Here is an 18,713-nt window from a genome sequence, read left to right as displayed (position 1 = left end):
TCCCTACATAGTGCACTACTGGCACCCTATTCCCTACATAGTGCACTACTGGCACCCTATTCCCTACATAGTACACTACTGGCACCCTATTCCCTCCATAGTACACTACTGGCACCCTATTCCCTCCATAGTACACTACTGGCACCCTATTCCCTACATAGGGCACTACTGGCACCCTATTCCCTACATAGTGCACCCTATTCCCTCCATAGTACACTACGGGCACCCTATTCCCTATAGTGCACCCTATTCCCTCCATAGTACACTACGGGCACCCTATTCCCTGCATAGTGCACCCTATTCCCTACATAGTACACTACTGGTACCCTATTCCCTCCATAGTACACTACTGGCACCCTATTCCCTACATAGTACACTACTGGTACCCTATTCCCTCCATAGTACACTACTGGCACCCTATTCCCTACATAGTGCACTACTGGCACCCTATTCCCTACATAGTGCACTACTGGCACCCTATTCCCTCGATAGTACACTACTGGCACCCTATTCCCTCGATAGTACACTACTGGCACCCTATTCCCTACATAGTGCACCCTATTCCCCCCATAGTACACTACTGGCACCCTATTCCCTACATAGTGCACCCTATTCCCTCCATAGTACACTACTGGCACCCTATTCCCTCCATAGTACACTACTGGCACCCTATTCCCTACATAGTGCACCCTATTCCCTCCATAGTACACTACTGGCACCCTATTCCCTACATAGTGCACCCTATTCCCTCCATAGTGCACTACTGGCACCCTATTCCCTCCATAGTACACTACTGGCACCCTATTCCCTACATAGTGCACCCTATTCCCTCCATAGTGCACTACTGGCACCCTATTCCCTCCATAGTACACTACTGGCACCCTATTCCCTACATAGGGCACTACTGGCACCCTATTCCCTACATAGTGCACCCTATTCCCTCCATAGTACACTACTGGCACCCTATTCCCTACATAGTGCACCCTATTCCCTCCATAGTGCACTACTGGCACCCTATTCCCTACATAGTGCACTACTGGCACCCTATTCCCTCCATAGTACACTACGGGCACCCTATTCCCTACATAGTGCACCCTATTCCCTACATAGTACACTACTGGCACCCTATTCCCTCCATAGTGCACTACTGGTACCCTATTCCCTCCATAGTACACTACGGGCACCCTATTCCCTACATAGTGCACCCTATTCCCTACATAGTACACTACTGGTACCCTATTCCCTCCATAGTACACTACTGGTACCCTATTCCCTCCATAGTACACTACTGGCACCCTATTCCCTACATAGTACACTACTGGCACCCTATTCCCTCCATAGTACACTACTGGTACCCTATTCCCTCCATAGTACACTACTGGTACCCTATTCCCTCCATAGTACACTACTGGCACCCTATTCCCTACATAGTACACTACTGGCACCCTATTCCCTCCATAGTACACTACTGGCACCCTATTCCCTCCATAGTACACTACTGGCACCCTATTCCCTACATAGTGCACTACTGGCACCCTATTCCCTACATAGTGCACTACTGGCACCCTACTCCCTACATAGTACACTACTGGCACCCTATTCCCTCCATAGTACACTACTGGCACCCTATTCCCTACATAGGGCACTACTGACACCCTATTCCCTACATAGTGCACTACTGACACCCTATTCCCTACATAGTGCACTACTGGCACCCTATTCCCTCCATAGTGCACTACTGGCACCCTATTCCCTCCATAGTGCACTACTGGCACCCTATTCCCTCCATAGTACACTACTGGCACCCTATTCCCTACATAGTGCACTACTGGCACCCTATTCCCTACATAGTACACTACTGGCACCCTATTCCCTCCATAGTACACTACTGGCACCCTATTCCCTACATAGTGCACTACTGGCACCCTATTCCCTCCATAGTACACTACGGGCACCCTATTCCCTATAGTGCACCCTATTCCCTCCATAGTACACTACTGGCACCCTATTCCCTCCATAGTGCACCCTATTCCCTCCATAGTGCACTACTGGCACCCTATTCCCTCGATAGTACACTACTGGCACCCTATTCCCTATAGTGCACCCTATTCCCTCCATAGTACACTACTGGCACCCTATTCCCTACATAGTGCACCCTATTCCCTCCATAGTACACTACTGGCACCCTATTCCCTCCATAGTACACTACTGGCACCCTATTCCCTACATAGTGCACCCTATTCCCTCCATAGTGCACTACTGGCACCCTATTCCCTCCATAGTACACTACTGGCACCCTATTCCCTACATAGGGCACTACTGGCACCCTATTCCCTACATAGTGCACCCTATTCCCTCCATAGTACACTACTGGCACCCTATTCCCTACATAGTGCACCCTATTCCCTCCATAGTGCACTACTGGCACCCTATTCCCTCCATAGTACACTACTGGCACCCTATTCCCTACATAGTGCACCCTATTCCCTCCATAGTGCACTACTGGCACCCTATTCCCTCCATAGTACACTACTGGCACCCTATTCCCTACATAGGGCACTACTGGCACCCTATTCCCTACATAGTGCACCCTATTCCCTCCATAGTACACTACTGGCACCCTATTCCCTACATAGTGCACCCTATTCCCTCCATAGTGCACTACTGGCACCCTATTCCCTCCATAGCACACTACTGGCACCCTATTCCCTACATAGGGCACTACTGGCACCCTATTCCCTACATAGTGCACCCTATTCCCTCCATAGCACACTACTGGCACCCTATTCCCTACATAGTGCACTACTGGCACACTATTCCCTCCATAGCACACTACTGGCACCCTATTCCCTCCATAGTGCACTACTGGCACCCTATTCCCTCCATAGTGCACTACTGGCACCCTATTCCCTACATAGTGCACTACTGGCACCCTATTCCCTACATAGGGCACTTCTTCTGACCAGGGTCACATACCATTTCAGATGCAGCACAGCCTTCACATTAATAATACAAACAGTAAACCCCAATAGTCATTCTGAGAACACTCCTCCACTACATGTTTGTGAACACGTCATGATTTCATTTATCAATTATGTTGAAATAGTACGCAGTTATAAAAAGGGTGCTTCGTGACGTTAACTCCTCCATATTTTGACAGGGAGTGTTTTTTTTAAAGGGGGGGGGGGGGTGTTGTGTTGAGTGGTTTGTGGTGCGGGTTGGTGGTTCACGGGGAGCATATTAAGAGTGCAGTGTGAGGTCACATTAACACACACACACACAGAGTGGATGAGGAAAACTCTTGAAGTACGGTAATTACAACAATTCTAACCGACGCTGTTGATTCCACACACAGAAAGATAAACAAAACAACAAGAGGGGAATTAAAACAACAAAGCCTCCTGAGTTCTCTCTCAACTCGTTAGTTTGATAATCAGATACAATGTGATCTGGCTGGGGCTATTTCTAAATCATTCCCTTTACAATACAACCAGGATAACTAACAAAACAGATTTTTTTCTCATAAAAAGATGAAGAGTTTAGAAAAGCAGCGCTAATGAGGGAGAGGGGGAGGAAGAGGATGGAGGGGAGGAGAGGGGAGGAAGAGGATGGAGGATAGGAAGAGGGGAGGAAAGAGGGGAGAGAGACGGAGGAGAGGAAGAGTATGGAGGAGAGTGGGAAGGAAGAGGATGGAGGAGAGGGGAGAGGAAGAGGGGAGGAAGAGGGAAGGAGAAGAGGGGAGGAAGAGGGAAGGAGGAGAGGAGAGAGGGAAGGAGGAGAAGAGAGAGGGACGGAGGAGAAGAGAGAGGGACGGAGGAGAAGAGAGAGGGACGGAGGAGAAGAGAGAGGGACGGAGGAGAAGAGAGGGACGGAGGAGAAGAGAGAGGGACGGAGGAGAAGAGAGAGGGACGGAGGAGAAGAGAGAGGGACGGAGGAGAAGGGGACGGAGGAGAGAGAGGGGACGGAGGAGAAGAGAGGGGGACGGAGGAGAAGAGAGGGGGGACGGAGGAGAAGAGAGGGGGACGGAGGAGAAGAGAGGGGGATGGAGGAGAAGAGAGGGGGACGGAGGAGAAGAGAGGGGGACGGAGGAGAAGAGAGGGGGACGGAGGAGAAGAGAGGGGGACGGAGGAGAAGAGAGGGGGACGGAGGAGAAGAGGGGGACGGAGGAGAAGAGAGGGAAGGAGGAGAAGAGAGAGGGAAGGAGGAGAAGAGAGAGGGACGGAGGAGAAGAGAGAGGGACGGAGGAGAAGAGAGAGGGGCGGAGGAGAGGAGAGCGGGGCGGAGGAGAAGAGAGGGACGGAGGAGAAGAGAGGGACGGAGGAGAAGAGAGAGGGACGGAGGAGAAGAGAGAGGGAAGGAAGAGGACGGAGGAGAGGAGAGAGGGACGGAGGAGAGGAGAGAGGGACGGAGGAGAGGAGAGAGGGACGGAGGAGAGGAGAGAGGGACGGAGGAAAAGAGAGAGGGACGGAGGAGAGGGGAGAGGAAGAGGGGAGGAAGAGGGAAGGAGGAGAGGAGAGAGGGACGGAGGAGAGGAGAGAGGGACGGAGGAGAGGAGAGAGGGACGGAGGAGAAGAGAGAGGGATGGAGGAGAGGAGAGAATGATGGAGGAGAGGAGAGAATGATGGAGGAGAGGGGAGAGGAGAGGAAGAGGGAAGGAGGAGAGGAGAGAGGGACGGAGGAGAGGAGAGAGGGACGGAGGAGAGGAGAGAGGGACGGAGGAGAAGAGAGAGGGACAGAGGAGAAGAGAGGGGGACGGAGGAGAAGAGAGAGGGACGGAGGAGAAGAGAGAGGGACGGAGGAGAGGAGAGAGGGACGGAGGAGAGGAGAGAGGGACGGAGGAGAGGAGAGAGGGACGGAGGAGAAGAGAGAGGGATGGAGGAGAGGAGAGAATGATGGAGGAGAGGAGAGAATGATGGAGGAGAGGGGAGAGGAAGAGGGGAGGAAGAGGGAAGGAGGAGAGGAGAGAGGGACGGAGGAGAGGAGAGAGGGACGGAGGAGAGGAGAGAGGGACGGAGGAGAAGAGAGAGGGACAGAGGAGAAGAGAGGGGGACGGAGGAGAAGAGAGAGGGACGGAGGAGAAGAGAGAGGGACGGAGGAGAGGAGAGAGGGACGGAGGAGAAGAGAGAGGGACGGAGGAGAAGAGAGAGGGACGGAGGAGAAGAGAGAGGGACGGAGGAGAAGAGAGAGGGACGGAGGAGAAGAGAGAGGGACGGAGGAGAAGAGAGAGGGACGGAGGAGAAGAGAGAGGGACGGAGGAGAAGAGAGAGGGAAGGAGAAGAGAGAGGGACGGAGGAGAAGAGAGAGGGAAGGAGAAGAGAGAGGGACGGAGGAGAAGAGAGAGGGACGGAGGAGAAGAGAGAGGGACGGAGGAGAAGAGAGAGGGACGGAGGAGAAGAGAGAGGGACGGAGGAGAAGAGAGGGAGGAGGAGAGAGAGGGAGGAGGAGAAGAGAGAGGGACGGAGGAGAAGAGAGAGGGACGGAGGAGAAGAGAGAGGGACGGAGGAGAAGAGAGAGGGACGGAGGAGAGGAGAGAGGGACGGAGGAGAAGAGAGAGGGACGGAGGAGAAGAGAGAGGGACAGAGGAGAAGAGAGAATGATGGAGGAAAGAAGAGAGAGCATTCAGAGACGTACCTTCATCTTACCAGTGAGAGGCTGTTTTAATTTGTAAGCAAAAGCAGCACGCAGCCAATGAAGATTTTAATTGATACCCATAAATAATTCCTTGTGTACATTTGTGCTTATGTCGGATTTGCTGTTTATTTGACGATTGGAATTATCCGGGTGGTGTGCTTCTCTCTGTTGATGTTGGAGATCAGACGAAGATTTTATTTATTAATATAATCGCTTAATATCCTCAGATCTGGTCCCCATTAATTAAGTTAAAATCCACATTGAGAATTTAGACGAACGTTGCCACAGTGCTTTCATCCTATCCTCACAGAACAGCCTGTACTGAGCCCGCCGCTATCTCCCCCAAGCCTGTATAGCCTGTACTACTGTGACAGCAACATCAACCAGCTCTTCACACAATGTGCTACTGAGTCTGCATTCCAAATGGCACCCTATGGGTCATTCCAAAGCTACCCACGAACCACGCGCACACCAATCCCAAGTAGTATGGAGCTGTGGCTTGGAGTATTGTTTCTTCATCCTATGTAATGCGCACACCAATCCCACCCCAACAGTGAGTATAGAGTATCAGTTCTCTGTCCGACAAGTAGTATGGAGCTGTGGCTTGGAGTATTGTTTCTTCATCCCATGTAATGCGCACACCAATCCCAAGTAGTATGGAGCCGTGGCTTGGAGTAGTGTTTCTTCATCCTATGTAATGCACACAGCAATCCCAAGTCGTATGGAGTTGTGGCTTGGGGTATTGTTTCTTCATCCTATGTAATGCGCACACCAATCCCACCCCAGCAGTGACTGTATGCGGCAGGTAGCCTAGTGGTTAGAGCATTGGACCGAAAGGTTGTAAAATCGAAGCCCCGAGCTGACAAGGTAAAAATCTGTCGTTCTGCCTCTGAACAAAGCAGTTAACCCACTGTTCCTAGACCAGTTAACCCACTGTTCCTAGACCAGTTAACCCACTGTTCCTAGACCAGTTAACCCACTGTTCCTAGACCAGTTAACCCACTGTTCCTAGACCAGTTAACCCACTGCTCCTAGACCAGTTAAACCCACTGTTCCTAGACCAGTTAACCCACTGTTCCTAGACCAGTTAACCCACTGTTCCTAGACCAGTTAACCCACTGTTCCTAGACCAGTTAACCCACTGTTCCTAGACCAGTTAACCCACTGTTCCTAGACCAGTTAACCCACTGTTCCTAGACCAGTTAACCCACTGTTCCTAGACCAGTTAATCCACTGTTCCTAGACCAGTTAACCCACTGTTCCTAGACCAGTTAACCCCACTGTTCCTAGACCAGTTAACCCCACTGTTCCTAGACCAGTTAACCCCACTGTTCCTAGACCAAGACCAGTTAACCCCACTGTTCCTAGACCAGTTAACCCCACTGTTCCTAGACCAGTTAACCCCACTGTTCCTAGACCAGTTAACCCCACTGTTCCTAGACCAGTTAACCCACTGTTCCTAGACCAGTTAACCCACTGTTCCTAGACCAGTTAACCCACTGTTCCTAGACCAGTTAACCCACTGTTCCTAGACCAGTTAACCCACTGTTCCTAGACCAGTTAACCCACTGTTCCTAGACCAGTTAACCCACTGTTCCTAGACCAGTTAACCCACTGTTCCTAGGCCAGTTAACCCACTGTTCCTAGGCCAGTTAACCCACTGTTCCTAGGCCAGTTAACCCACTGTTCCTAGGCCAGTTAACCCACTGTTCCTAGACCAGTTAACCCCACTGTTCCTAGACCAGTTAACCCACTGTTCCTAGACCAGTTAACCCACTGTTCCTAGACCAGTTAACCCACTGTTCCTAGACCAGTTAACCCACTGTTCCTAGACCAGTTAACCCACTGTTCCTAGACCAGTTAACCCACTGTTCCCAGACCAGTTAACCCACTGTTCCTAGACCAGTTAACCCACTGTTCCTAGACCAGTTAACCCACTGTTCCTAGACCAGTTAACCCACTGTTCCTAGGCCGTCATTGAAAATAAGAATTAGTTCTTAAAACTGACTTGCCGAGTTAAATAAAGGTAAAATAAATAAGAGTATCAGATCCCTGTCTGACAAGTAGTATGGAGTTGTGGCTTGGAGTATTGTTTCTTCATCCTATGTAATGCGCACACCAATCCCACCCCAACAGTGAGTATAGAGTATCAGTTCTCTGTCTGACAAGTAGTACGGAGCTGTGGCTTGGAGTATTGTTTCTTCATCCTATGTAATGCATTCCCAGAGGAATTTAGTTTTTTCCCCTCTTGTTCAGATAAATTAGTCATTAGTCAAGTTATGTTCCCATCCTACATCCTAATATTACCATGTTCTGACCACTAGATGGCGCTGTCCCGAGTGATTAAAATACAGTATATACACTTTAGGACGATTCTGACATGAAGCATGAAAATGCTAGTACAGGTACCATTGACTTGCATTGGATTTTTGCAACAAATGCTTTTAATATTTTTTTTTACAAATTGTATTACCTGGAACAGTACCATCTAAAATGGTCAGAATATCAGGATGTATTGGCGTCATGCAGCGCGACACATCTCCTTCACATAGAGTTGATCAGGCTGTTGATTGTTGCATGTTGTTGTCCCCGCTCCTCTTCAATGGCTGGGGGAAGCTGCTGGATATTGGCGGCAACTGGAACATGTCGATCCAGAGCATCCCAAACATGCTCACTGTGGGTGACATGTCTAGTGAGTATTCAGGCCATGGAAGAACTGGGACATTTTCAGCTTCCAGGAGTTCTGTAGAGATCCTAGCGACATGGGGCTGTGCATTATCATGCTGAAACATGAGGTGATGGAGGAGGATGAATGGCCCGACAATGGGCTTCAGGATCTCGTCACGGTATCTCTGAGCATTCAAATTGCCATGGATAAAATGCAATTGTGTTTGTTGTCCATAGCTTATGCCTGCCCCATACCATAACCCCACCACTACCATGAGGCACTTTGTTCACAACGTTGACATCAGCAAACCGCTCTCCCACACATGGTCTGTGGTTGTGAGGCCGGTTGGACTTACTGTCAAATTCTCAAAAACGACGGAGGCGGCTTATGGTAGAGAAATTACATTTCCGTGACCTTTATTTTCAGCTTGTGAAACATGGGACCAAAACTTTACATGTTGTGTTGATATTTTTGTTCAGTGTACGAACCCCCTATGAAATAAATAAACGGCCAATTCGGGTGCAATCGATTAGCTTCAAATTTATAGTTCAACTAAATAAATGTTTCAGTAACTATAAATATGATCTGTTTTCTAACTACAGGATTTCAGAACCATCTGAGTTGGTGGGGGTCATGGCCTGGAATGTCCCGACCACTACGTAGTGCACTACCCTTAACCACGGCCAGTAGGGCTCTCAGCAAAAGTAGTGCACCACCCTTAACCACGGCCCATAAGGGCTCTCAGCAAAAGTAGTGCACTACCCTTAACCACGGCCCATAGGGCTCTCAGCAAAAGTAGTGCACTACCTTTAAACCACGGCCCATAGGGCTCTCAGCAAAAGTAGTGCACTACCCTTAACCACGACCCATAGGGCTCTCAGCAAAAGTAGTGGACCACCCTTAACCACGACCCATAGGGCTCTCAGCAAAAGTAGTGCACTACAAATTGGATAGGGTGCCATTTGGGACGAAGCTCGAAGTCTTCAGCGTCGAGACAGACCTCTCGACTACGACAGACTATAAACGGCGCCGAGGTTAATCCATTGATACTGTATTTACCTCGGGAAGAATCGCAGTGGCTCCGTCCCAAATGACACACACCTTATTCCCTATACGGTGATAGGGTTCTGGTCAAAAGTAGTGCACTATATAGGGTGCCAGGGCCCATAGGGTTCTGGTCAAAAGTAGTGAACTATATAGGGTGCAAGGGCCCATAGGGTTCTGGTCAAAAGTAGTGCACTAAAATAGGTGAATAGGATGTAATTTGGGATGCAGGAACAGTGATGATTGATCGAGCTGAGCAGTGTGTGCAGCAGGGAGATGAGAGACACTTACTTGAAAGCGGTTGGAACTCTGGGTAATCTGGACTCGTGTTCTCTGACAGATCCCGTAAGAAATGCTTGTACCTGACAAAAAGAGAGAAGAGACACAGATAAACAAGGTCAATGTGAACTCGGTACACTTCTGGATCTAAAACAGTAAAACAAACCTAAAAACCACAGACAGTTTAGAGTAAACAGATGGGACAGGGCTTTGTCATTTAGATACAGTACTATTCAAGCAACCAGACAGTAGGGTGTGTGTGTGTGTGTGTGTTCAGAGAAGACAATATTTGTCAACATGCTCTCTGACACGTCCTGTCAGTGTAAACATTCAAACAGACACCAACTACTCTACCGTGGAGTTGTCTGGTTTAGTTTAATGACACCGTCACAGGACTAGGTAAATAGATCATCTATTGTCTATAATGACACCATTACAGGACTAGGTAAATAGATCATCTATTGTCTATAATGACACCATTACAGGACTAGGTAAATAGATCATCTATTGTCTATAATGACACCATTACAGGACTAGGTAAATAGATCATCTATTGTCTATAATGACACCATTACAGGACTAGGTAAATAGATCATCTATTGTCTGGTTTAGTTTAATAAAATGACTAGGTAAATAGATAATCTATTGTCTGGTTTAGTTTAATAACATGACTAGGTAAATAGATAATCTATTGTCTGGTTTAATAACATGACTAGGTAAATAGATAATCTATTGTCTGGTTTAATAACATGACTAGGTAAATAGATAATCTATTGTCTATAATAACACCATCACAGGACTAGGTAAATAGATCATCTATTGTCTATAATGCCACCATCACACGTAAAACATAGTAGCAGTGGAAAGCTCCACGCTGAATGATAAAGTAGAGGCTTTGAATTCCTTTACCAGCAGCTACAGTATGTTACACACCGCTGGAGGGTCTTAGGAGACTATTACAGTAGTCTACACACCGCTGGAGGGCCTTAGGAGACTATTATAGTAGTCTACATACTGCTGGAGGGGAGTAGAGACTATTACAGTAGTCTACACACTGCTGGAGGGGATTAGAGACTATTACAGTAGTCTACACACTGCTGGAGGGGATTAGAGACTATTATAGTAGTCTACACAATGCTGGAGGGGCTAGAGACTATTACAGTAGACTACACACCGCTGGAGGGCCTTACAGACGATTACAGTAGACTATACACCACTGGAGGGCTTAGAGACTATTACAGTAGACTACACACTGCTGGAGGTGTTAGAGACTATTACAGTAGACTACACACCACTGGAGGGATTTACAGACTATTACAGTAGACTACACACCGCTGGAGGGATTTACAGACTATTACAGTGGTCTACACACCGCTGGAGGGCTTAGAGACTATTACAGTAGACTACACACCACTGGAGGGATTTACAGACTATTACAGTAGACTACACACCGCTGGAGGGATTTACAGACTATTACAGTAGTCTACACACTGCTGGAGGTGTTAGAGACTATTACAGTAGACTACGCACCGCTGGAGGGATTTACAGACTATTACAGTAGTCTACACACTGCTGGAGGGGATAGAGACTATTACAGTAGACTACACACCGCTGGAGGGCCTTACAGACTGTTACAGTAGACTACACACCACTGGAGGGGTTTACAGACTATTACAGTAGTCTACACACCGCTGGAGGGCCTTACAGACTATTACAGTAGTCTACACACTGCTGGAGGTGTTAGAGACTATTACAGTAGACTACGCACCGCTGGAGGGGATAGAGACTATTACAGTAGACTACACACCGCTGGAGGGCCTTACAGACTGTTACAGTAGACTACACACCACTGGAGGGGTTTACAGACTATTACAGTAGTCTACACACCGCTGGAGGGCCTTACAGACTATTACAGTAGTCTACACACCGCTGGAGGGATTTACAGACTATTACAGTAGACTACACACCGCTGGAGGGCCTTACAGACTATTACAGTAGACTACACACCGCTGGAGGGGCTAGAGACTATTACAGTAGTCTACACACCACTGGAGGGATTTACAGACTATTACAGTAGACTACACACCGCTGGAGGGCCTTACAGACTATTACAGTAGACTACACACCACGGGAGGGATTTACAGACTATTTAATTCCCTTCATCTGAACACTGTCAGACACAATCATGCATGTCAGTTCAGTGCACACAGCGTAACAGAGAAAATAAAATATTTCACAATACATATTTGAGAAGTGTCTGTATTAGGCCATGTCATCTCCAAACCAGCCCCCCCCCCACACCCTCCAGAATCTATAATATGGAAATCTGAGAGAGGGAGAGAGGGGGAGAGAGAGAGAGGGGGAGAGAGAGAGGAGGAGAGGGAGAGGAGGAGAGGGAGAGAGAGGGAGAGGAGGAGAGAGAGGAAGAGAGAGGGGGAGAGAGAGAGGGAGAGAGAGGGAGAGAGAGGAAGAGAGAGGGGGAGAGAGAGAGGGAGAGAGAGGGAGAGAGAGAGAGAGGGGGAGAGAGAGAGGAGAGGGAGAGAGAGGGAGAGAGAGAGGAGGAGAGGGAGAGAGAGAGAGGAGGAGAGAGAGAGAGAGGGAGAGAGAGAGAGAGAGAGAGAGAGAGAGAGAGAGAGGAGGAGAGGGAGAGAGAGGAGGAGAGGGAGAGAGAGGGGGAGAGAGAGAGAGGAGGAGAGAGGGGGAGAGGGAGAGAGAGGGGGAGAGAGAGAGAGGAGGAGAGGGGGAGAGAGAGAGGGAGAGAGAGGGAGAGAGAGAGAGGGGGAGAGAGAGAGGAGAGGGAGAGAGAGGGAGAGAGAGAGGAGGAGAGGGAGAGAGAGAGAGGAGAGAGAGAGAGGGAGAGAGAGAGAGAGAGAGAGAGAGAGAGAGAGAGAGAGAGAGAGAGAGAGAGAGAGGAGGAGGAGAGGGAGAGAGAGGAGGAGAGGGAGAGAGAGGGGGAGAGAGAGAGAGGAGGAGAGAGGGGGAGAGGGAGAGAGAGGGGGAGAGAGAGAGAGGAGGAGAGGGGGAGAGAGAGAGGGAGAGAGAGGGAGAGAGAGAGAGGGGGGGAGAGAGAGAGGAGAGGGAGAGAGAGGGAGAGAGAGAGGAGGAGAGGGAGAGAGAGAGAGAGGAGGAGAGAGAGAGGGAGAGAGAGAGAGAGAGAGAGAGAGGAGGAGAGGGAGAGAGAGGAGGAGAGGGAGAGAGAGGAGGAGAGGGAGAGAGAGGGGGAGAGAGAGAGAGGAGGAGAGAGGGGGAGAGGGAGAGAGAGGGGGAGAGAGAGAGAGGAGGAGAGGGGGAGAAGGGGGGGCAGTAAACAGAGGAACCCCACTAAGTTAGGGGGGGGGTCCAAACGGTCAGAAAGTAGGAACAGCAGCGTTGCCGCCTTCTCAGAAGAAAAAAAAACAAGTCGTCAAAGAAAGAAGATTCCCATTTTAAAAAGTACAGAATAAGAGCATTGTGATCAATGTGTGATACATTAGAGTAACCTATCCCCTTCTAAAAGGGAGACCGAACGCCAGCTTTCCAACGACAGAAATCTTTACCCTGGCGTTTGGAGAGGGACAGCGGGACCTTGGAAGTGCATTGACAATTTACATTGATTTCCAGTGTCTCTCTCCCCTACTCTTCCTCCCAGTCTCCTCCCCGTCTCCCCCCTACTCTCCTCCCCCTAATGTCCTGCCCCCCTACTCTCCTCCCCCCTACTCTCCTCCCCCTAATGTCCTGCCCCCCTACTCTCTCCTCTACCCCTACTCTCTCCTCCTCCCCCCTACTCTCTCCTCTACCCCTACTCTCTCCTCCTCCCCCCTACTCTCTCCTCTACCCCTACTCTCTCCTCCTCTACCCCTACTCTCTCCTCCTCCCCCCTAGTCTCTCCTCTACCCCTACTCTCTCCTCCTCCCCCCTACTCTCTCCTCTACCCCTACTCTCTCCTCCTCTACCCCTACTCTCTCCTCTACCCCTACTCTCTCCTCCTCCCCCCTACTCTCTCCTCCTCCCCCCTACTCTCTCCTCCCCTACTCTCTCCTCCTCCACCCTACTCTCTCCTCCTCCCCTACTCTCTCCCCCTCCCCTACTCTCTCCCCCTCCCCTACTCTCTCCTACTCTCTCCTCCCCTACTCTCTCATCCTCCCCTACTCTCTCCTCCTCCCCCCTACTCTCTCCCCCTCCCCCGAACTCTCTCCCCCTCCCCTACTCTCTCCTCCTCCCCCCTACTCTCTCCCCCTCCCCCCTACTCTCTCCCCCTCCCCTACTCTCTCCTCCCCCCCTACTCTCTCCTCCCCCCCTACTCTCTCATCCTCCCCTACTCTCTCATCCTCCCCTACTCTCTCATCCCCTACTCTCCCCCCCTCTGTGTTGTCTGGTCTTGATTTTAAGAGACACACAGGTGCCAGAGAGGTCATTAGCCATGCTAGCAGACTGCCATATTCCACTCCAGAAGTCAGCCATTAGCCATGCTAGCTGACTGCCATATTCCACTCCAGAAGTCAGTCATTAGCCATGCTAGCAGTCAGCCATATTCCACTCCAGAAGTCAGCCATTAGCCATCCTAGCAGACTGCCATATTCCACTCCAGAAGTCAGCCATTAGCCATGCTAGCAGACTGCCATATTCCACTCCAGAAGTCAGCCGTTAGCCATGCTAGCAGACTGACTGCCATATTCCACTCCAGAAGTCAGCCGTTAGTCATGCTAGCAGTCAGCCATTAGCCATGCTAGCAGTCAGCCATTAGCCATGCTAGCAGTCAGCCATTAGCCATGCTAGCAGACTGACTGCCATATTCCACTCCAGAAGTCAGCCATTAGCCATGCTAGCTGACTGCCATATTCCACTCCAGAAGTCAGTCATTAGCCATGCTAGCAGTCAGCTATTAGCCATGCTAGCAGACTGCTATATTCCACTCCAGAAGTCAGCCATTAGCCATGCTAGCAGACTGACTGCCATATTCCACTCCAGAAGTCAGCCATTAGCCATGCTAGCTGACTGCCATATTCCACTCCAGAAGTCAGTCATTAGCCATGCTAGCAGACTGCCATATTCCACTCCAGAAGTCAGCCATTAGCCATGCTAGCAGACTGACTGCCATATTCCACTCCAGAAGTCAGCTATTAGCCATGCTAGCAGACTGACTGCCATATTCCACTCCAGAAGTCAGCCATTAGCCATGCTAGCAGACTGACTGCCCTATTCCACTCCAGAAGTCAGCCGTTAGTCATGCTAGCAGTCAGCCATTAGCCATGCTAGAAGTCAGCCATTAGCCATGCTAGCAGACTGCTATATTCCACTCCAGAAGTCAGCCGTTAGCCATGCTAGCAGTCAGCAATTAGCCATGCTAGCAGACTGCTATATTCCACTCCAGAAGTCAGCCATTAGCCATGCTAGCAGACTGACTGCCCTATTCCACTCCAGAAGTCAGCCGTTAGTCATGCTAGCAGTCAGCCATTAGCCATGCTAGAAGTCAGCCATTAGCCATGCTAGCAGACTGCTATATTCCACTCCAGAAGTCAGCCGTTAGCCATGCTAGCAGTCAGCTATTAGCCATGCTAGCAGACTGCTATATTCCACTCCAGAAGTCAGCCATTAGCCATGCTAGCAGACTGACTACCATATTCCACTCCAGAAGTCAGCCATTAGCCATGCTAGCAGACTGACTACCATATTCCACTCCAGAAGTCAGCCGTTAGCCATGCTAGCAGTCAGCCGTTAGCCATGCTAGCAGTCAGCTATTAGCCATGCTAGCAGACTGCTATATTCCACTCCAGAAGTCAGCCATTAGCCATGCTAGCAGACTGCCATATTCCACTCCAGAAGTCAGCCGTTAGCCATGCTAGCAGTCAGCCGTTAGCCATGCTTGCAGTCAGCCATGCTAGCAGTCAGCCGTTAGCCGTGCTAGCAGTCAGCCATTAGCCATGCTAGCAGTCTACCATATTCCACTCCAGAAGTCAGTACACTACTGATACGGTACCACACCAGCAGCCTTGTGAAAGGGGAGGAAGAGCAACATTGTTCAACTCATTAGGAAACTAAAAAGAAAAGAAACAAGAGTCCAATTAAACCCTCCTTCAATTAGGAGACACTTAAACAGGAAGTAATCATTCCACTCCTTTATTCTCTCATCTGGTAATAACAAATACATGACAGGCTTTATCAGCAGAGGGAGCATGCCCTCATCCTTATTAGAGAGGGAAGGAGAGGGAGGGGAGGGGAGGGGGGGAGGGAGGGGAGAGGAGAGGAGAGGAGAGGAGAGGAGAGGAGAGGAGAGGAGAGGAGAGGAGAGGAGAGGAGAGGAGAGGAGAGGAGAGGAGAGGAGAGGAGAGGAGGAGAGGAGAGGAGAGGAGAGGAGAGGAGAGGAGAGGAGAGGAGAGGAGAGGAGGAGAGGAGAGGAGAGGAGAGGAGAGGAGAGGAGAGGAGAGGGAGAGGGGAGGAGAGGGGGAGAGGGAGGAGAGGGGAGAGGGGAGAGGGAGAGGGGGGGAGAGGGGAGGGAGGTAGAGCGGAGGGGAGAGGGGAGAGGGGAGAGGGGGAGAGGGGAGGAGAGGAGAGGAGAGGGGAGAGGGGAGGGAGGTAGAGGAAAAGAGGGAGGGAGAGAGGGAGAGAGGGAGAGAGGGAGGGAGGGAAGAAGAGAGGGAGGGAGATAGGTAGAGGCAAAGAGGGAGGGAGAGAGGGAAGGAGAGGGAGGGGAGGGGAGGGGGGGAGGGGAGGGGGGGGGGGAGAGGGGAGGGAGGAAGGGATGTAATTAAAGAGACGGCGCTACAAAAGAAAGAGGGAGAGTTTCTCCTCTCTAATGAGAGTTTATTACCCAGCATTCCCAAATAATGTAAAACGGAAACGCGCCCGTTTAGCCGCGCTGTCACGCTCATTAGCAGCTGAGCAAAGACAAGATAACGACGAGACAACAATAACATAATCTGAACCGGATTTATAACAGCTCACATATTCTAATGGAAAAGGGAGGGGAGAAGAATGCTAGCATATTTAGAAAGCAAGCATGTGGTTGGGGACCACTGTGTTGGCCTAGTTAGTGAGAATGTGACTGCTGTGGCTACGGCGCTAATGCTAATTCCTTTTGTAATATGCAGATGATATGCAGATCGCTCTCTTTCCTATTCTCAGCAGACATGTTGGGTCATTCGGGCACTTCCACTCACGTCAGAAACGAAGAGAGCGAGAGGGAGAGCGAGAGAGGGAGAGCGAGAGAGGGAGAGCGGGAGAGCGGGAGAGGGAGAGAGGGAGAGCGAGCGAGAGAGGGAGAGCGAGCGAGAGAGGGAGAGCGAGCGAGAGAGGGAGAGCGAGCGAGCGAGAGAGGGAGAGCGAGAGCGAGAGAGCGAGAGAGGGAGGGAGCGAGCGAGAGAGGGAGGGAGCGAGCGAGAGAGGGAGGGAGAGAACGAGAGAGGGAAAGAGAATAAAGTCAAATTATTTGCCTTTAAATACATTACATTAAAGATTCAGAATCCTAATTAAGAGACAACAGGCAGCCTATAACACGGGTTAGTGAACACGGTGCAGGCCTTCATTTCTACCACTAACAGCTTCAAAAGGAAAGAAAGAACCAAGGAAATGAACACAGAACATCTCAATATAGTACTGGGAGGCATTGTGTGTGTGTGTGTGTGTGTGTGTGTGTGTGTGTGTGTGTGTGTGTGTGTGTGTGTGTGTGTATGCGTGCGGAGATACACTCTTCTCTCTAAACTTTCGGCAATTAAAAGCGAATATGAAGTGATTGTAAAGAGACGTATCTTATCTCCCTCTCTGAATGGGTAAGTGTGTAATAGGGATTAGATGAAAGAAAATTATAATTATATATATATATATATGGCTTGGTATAAAAATGAGAATATGCGAGAGTTTGTTTAGTTTAAATATGGGGAATGTAGTGGTGTCTTCATCACAGAGCAGGAGGTACGAGAAGAGCAGGAGGTACGAGAAGAGCAGGAGGTACGAGAAGAGCAGGAGGTACGAGAAGAGCAGGAGGTACGAGAAGAGCAGGAGGTACGAGAAGAGCAGGAGGTACGAGAAGAGCAGGAGGTACGAGAAGAGCAGGAGGTACGAGAAGAGCAGGAGGTACGAGAAGAGCAGGAGGTACGAGAAGAGCAGGAGGTACGAGTGGTGCAGTGGTCTACGGCACTGCCTCGCAGTGTTAGCTGTATCGCAGTGTTAGCTGGGCCTCTCGAGTGGTGCAGTGGTCTAAGGCACTGCACCGCAGTGCTAGCTGGGCCTCTCGAGTGGTGCAGTGGTCTAAGGTACTGCCTCGCAGTGTTAGCTGGGCCTCTCGAGTGGTGCAGTGGTCTAAGGTACTGCATCGCAGTGTTAGCTGTGCCTCTCGAGTGGTGCAGTGGTCTAAGGCACTGCATCGCAGTGTTAGCTGGGCCTCTCGAGTGGTGCAGTGGTTTAAGGCACTGCATCGCAGTGTTAGCTGGGCCTCTCGAGTGGTGCAGTGGTCTAAGGCACTGCATCACAGTGTTAGCTGGGCCTCTCGAGTGGTGCAGTGGTCTAAGGTACTGCCTCGCAGTGCTAGCTGTGCCTCTCGAGTGGTGCAGTGGTCTAAGGTACTGCCTCGCAGTGCTAGCTGTGCCTCTCGAGTGGTGCAGTGGTCTAAGGTACTGCCTCGCAGTGCTAGCTGTGCCTCTCGAGTGGTGCAGTGGTCTAAGGTACTGCCACGCAGTGCTAGCTGTGCCACTAGAGATTCTGAGCTCTCGGGAGACCCATGGGGGGCAGCGCACAATTGGTCCAGCGTCGTCCGGGTTAGAGGAGGGTTTGTCCGGCAGGGATGTCCTTGTCCCATCGCGCTCCTAGCGACTCCTGTGGCGGGATGGGCGTAGTGCACGCTGACACGGTCACCAGGTGTACGGTGTTTCCTCCGACACATTGGTGCGGCTGGCTTCCTGGTTAAGCGGGCATTGTGTCAAGAAGCAGTTGCGGCTTGGTTGGGTTGTGTTTCGGAGGACGCACGGCTCTCGACCTTTGCCCCTCCCGAGTCCGTACGGGAGTCGCAGCGATGAGACAAGACTAACTACCAATTGGAAACCACGAAATTGAGGAGAGAAAAAAAGGGAGTAAAAGTAAAAAAAATAAAAATTGTAATAAAAAGTATTGATCTACTTGA

The 18,713-nt window shown here is 50.3% G+C and overlaps 1 protein-coding gene across 1 annotated transcript in view; it reads right to left on the bottom strand.

Annotated features, from left to right (window-relative positions):
- LOC109876912 (rho guanine nucleotide exchange factor 39-like) overlaps window positions 1-18,713 on the bottom strand; it is an 88,034-nt gene that overhangs the window by 39,225 nt on the left and 30,096 nt on the right. The window contains exon 6 of the mRNA XM_031815463.1: window positions 9,635-9,705. Coding sequence (XP_031671323.1) covers window positions 9,635-9,705 — 71 coding nt within the window. The remainder of the gene's footprint in view (window positions 1-9,634; window positions 9,706-18,713) is intronic.

The sequence above is a fragment of the Oncorhynchus kisutch genome, unplaced genomic scaffold (genome assembly GCF_002021735.2).
Source record: "Oncorhynchus kisutch isolate 150728-3 unplaced genomic scaffold, Okis_V2 Okis09a-Okis19a_hom, whole genome shotgun sequence".
Lineage (NCBI taxonomy): Eukaryota > Metazoa > Chordata > Actinopteri > Salmoniformes > Salmonidae > Oncorhynchus > Oncorhynchus kisutch.
This window is presented reverse-complemented; position numbering and strand designations above follow the sequence as displayed.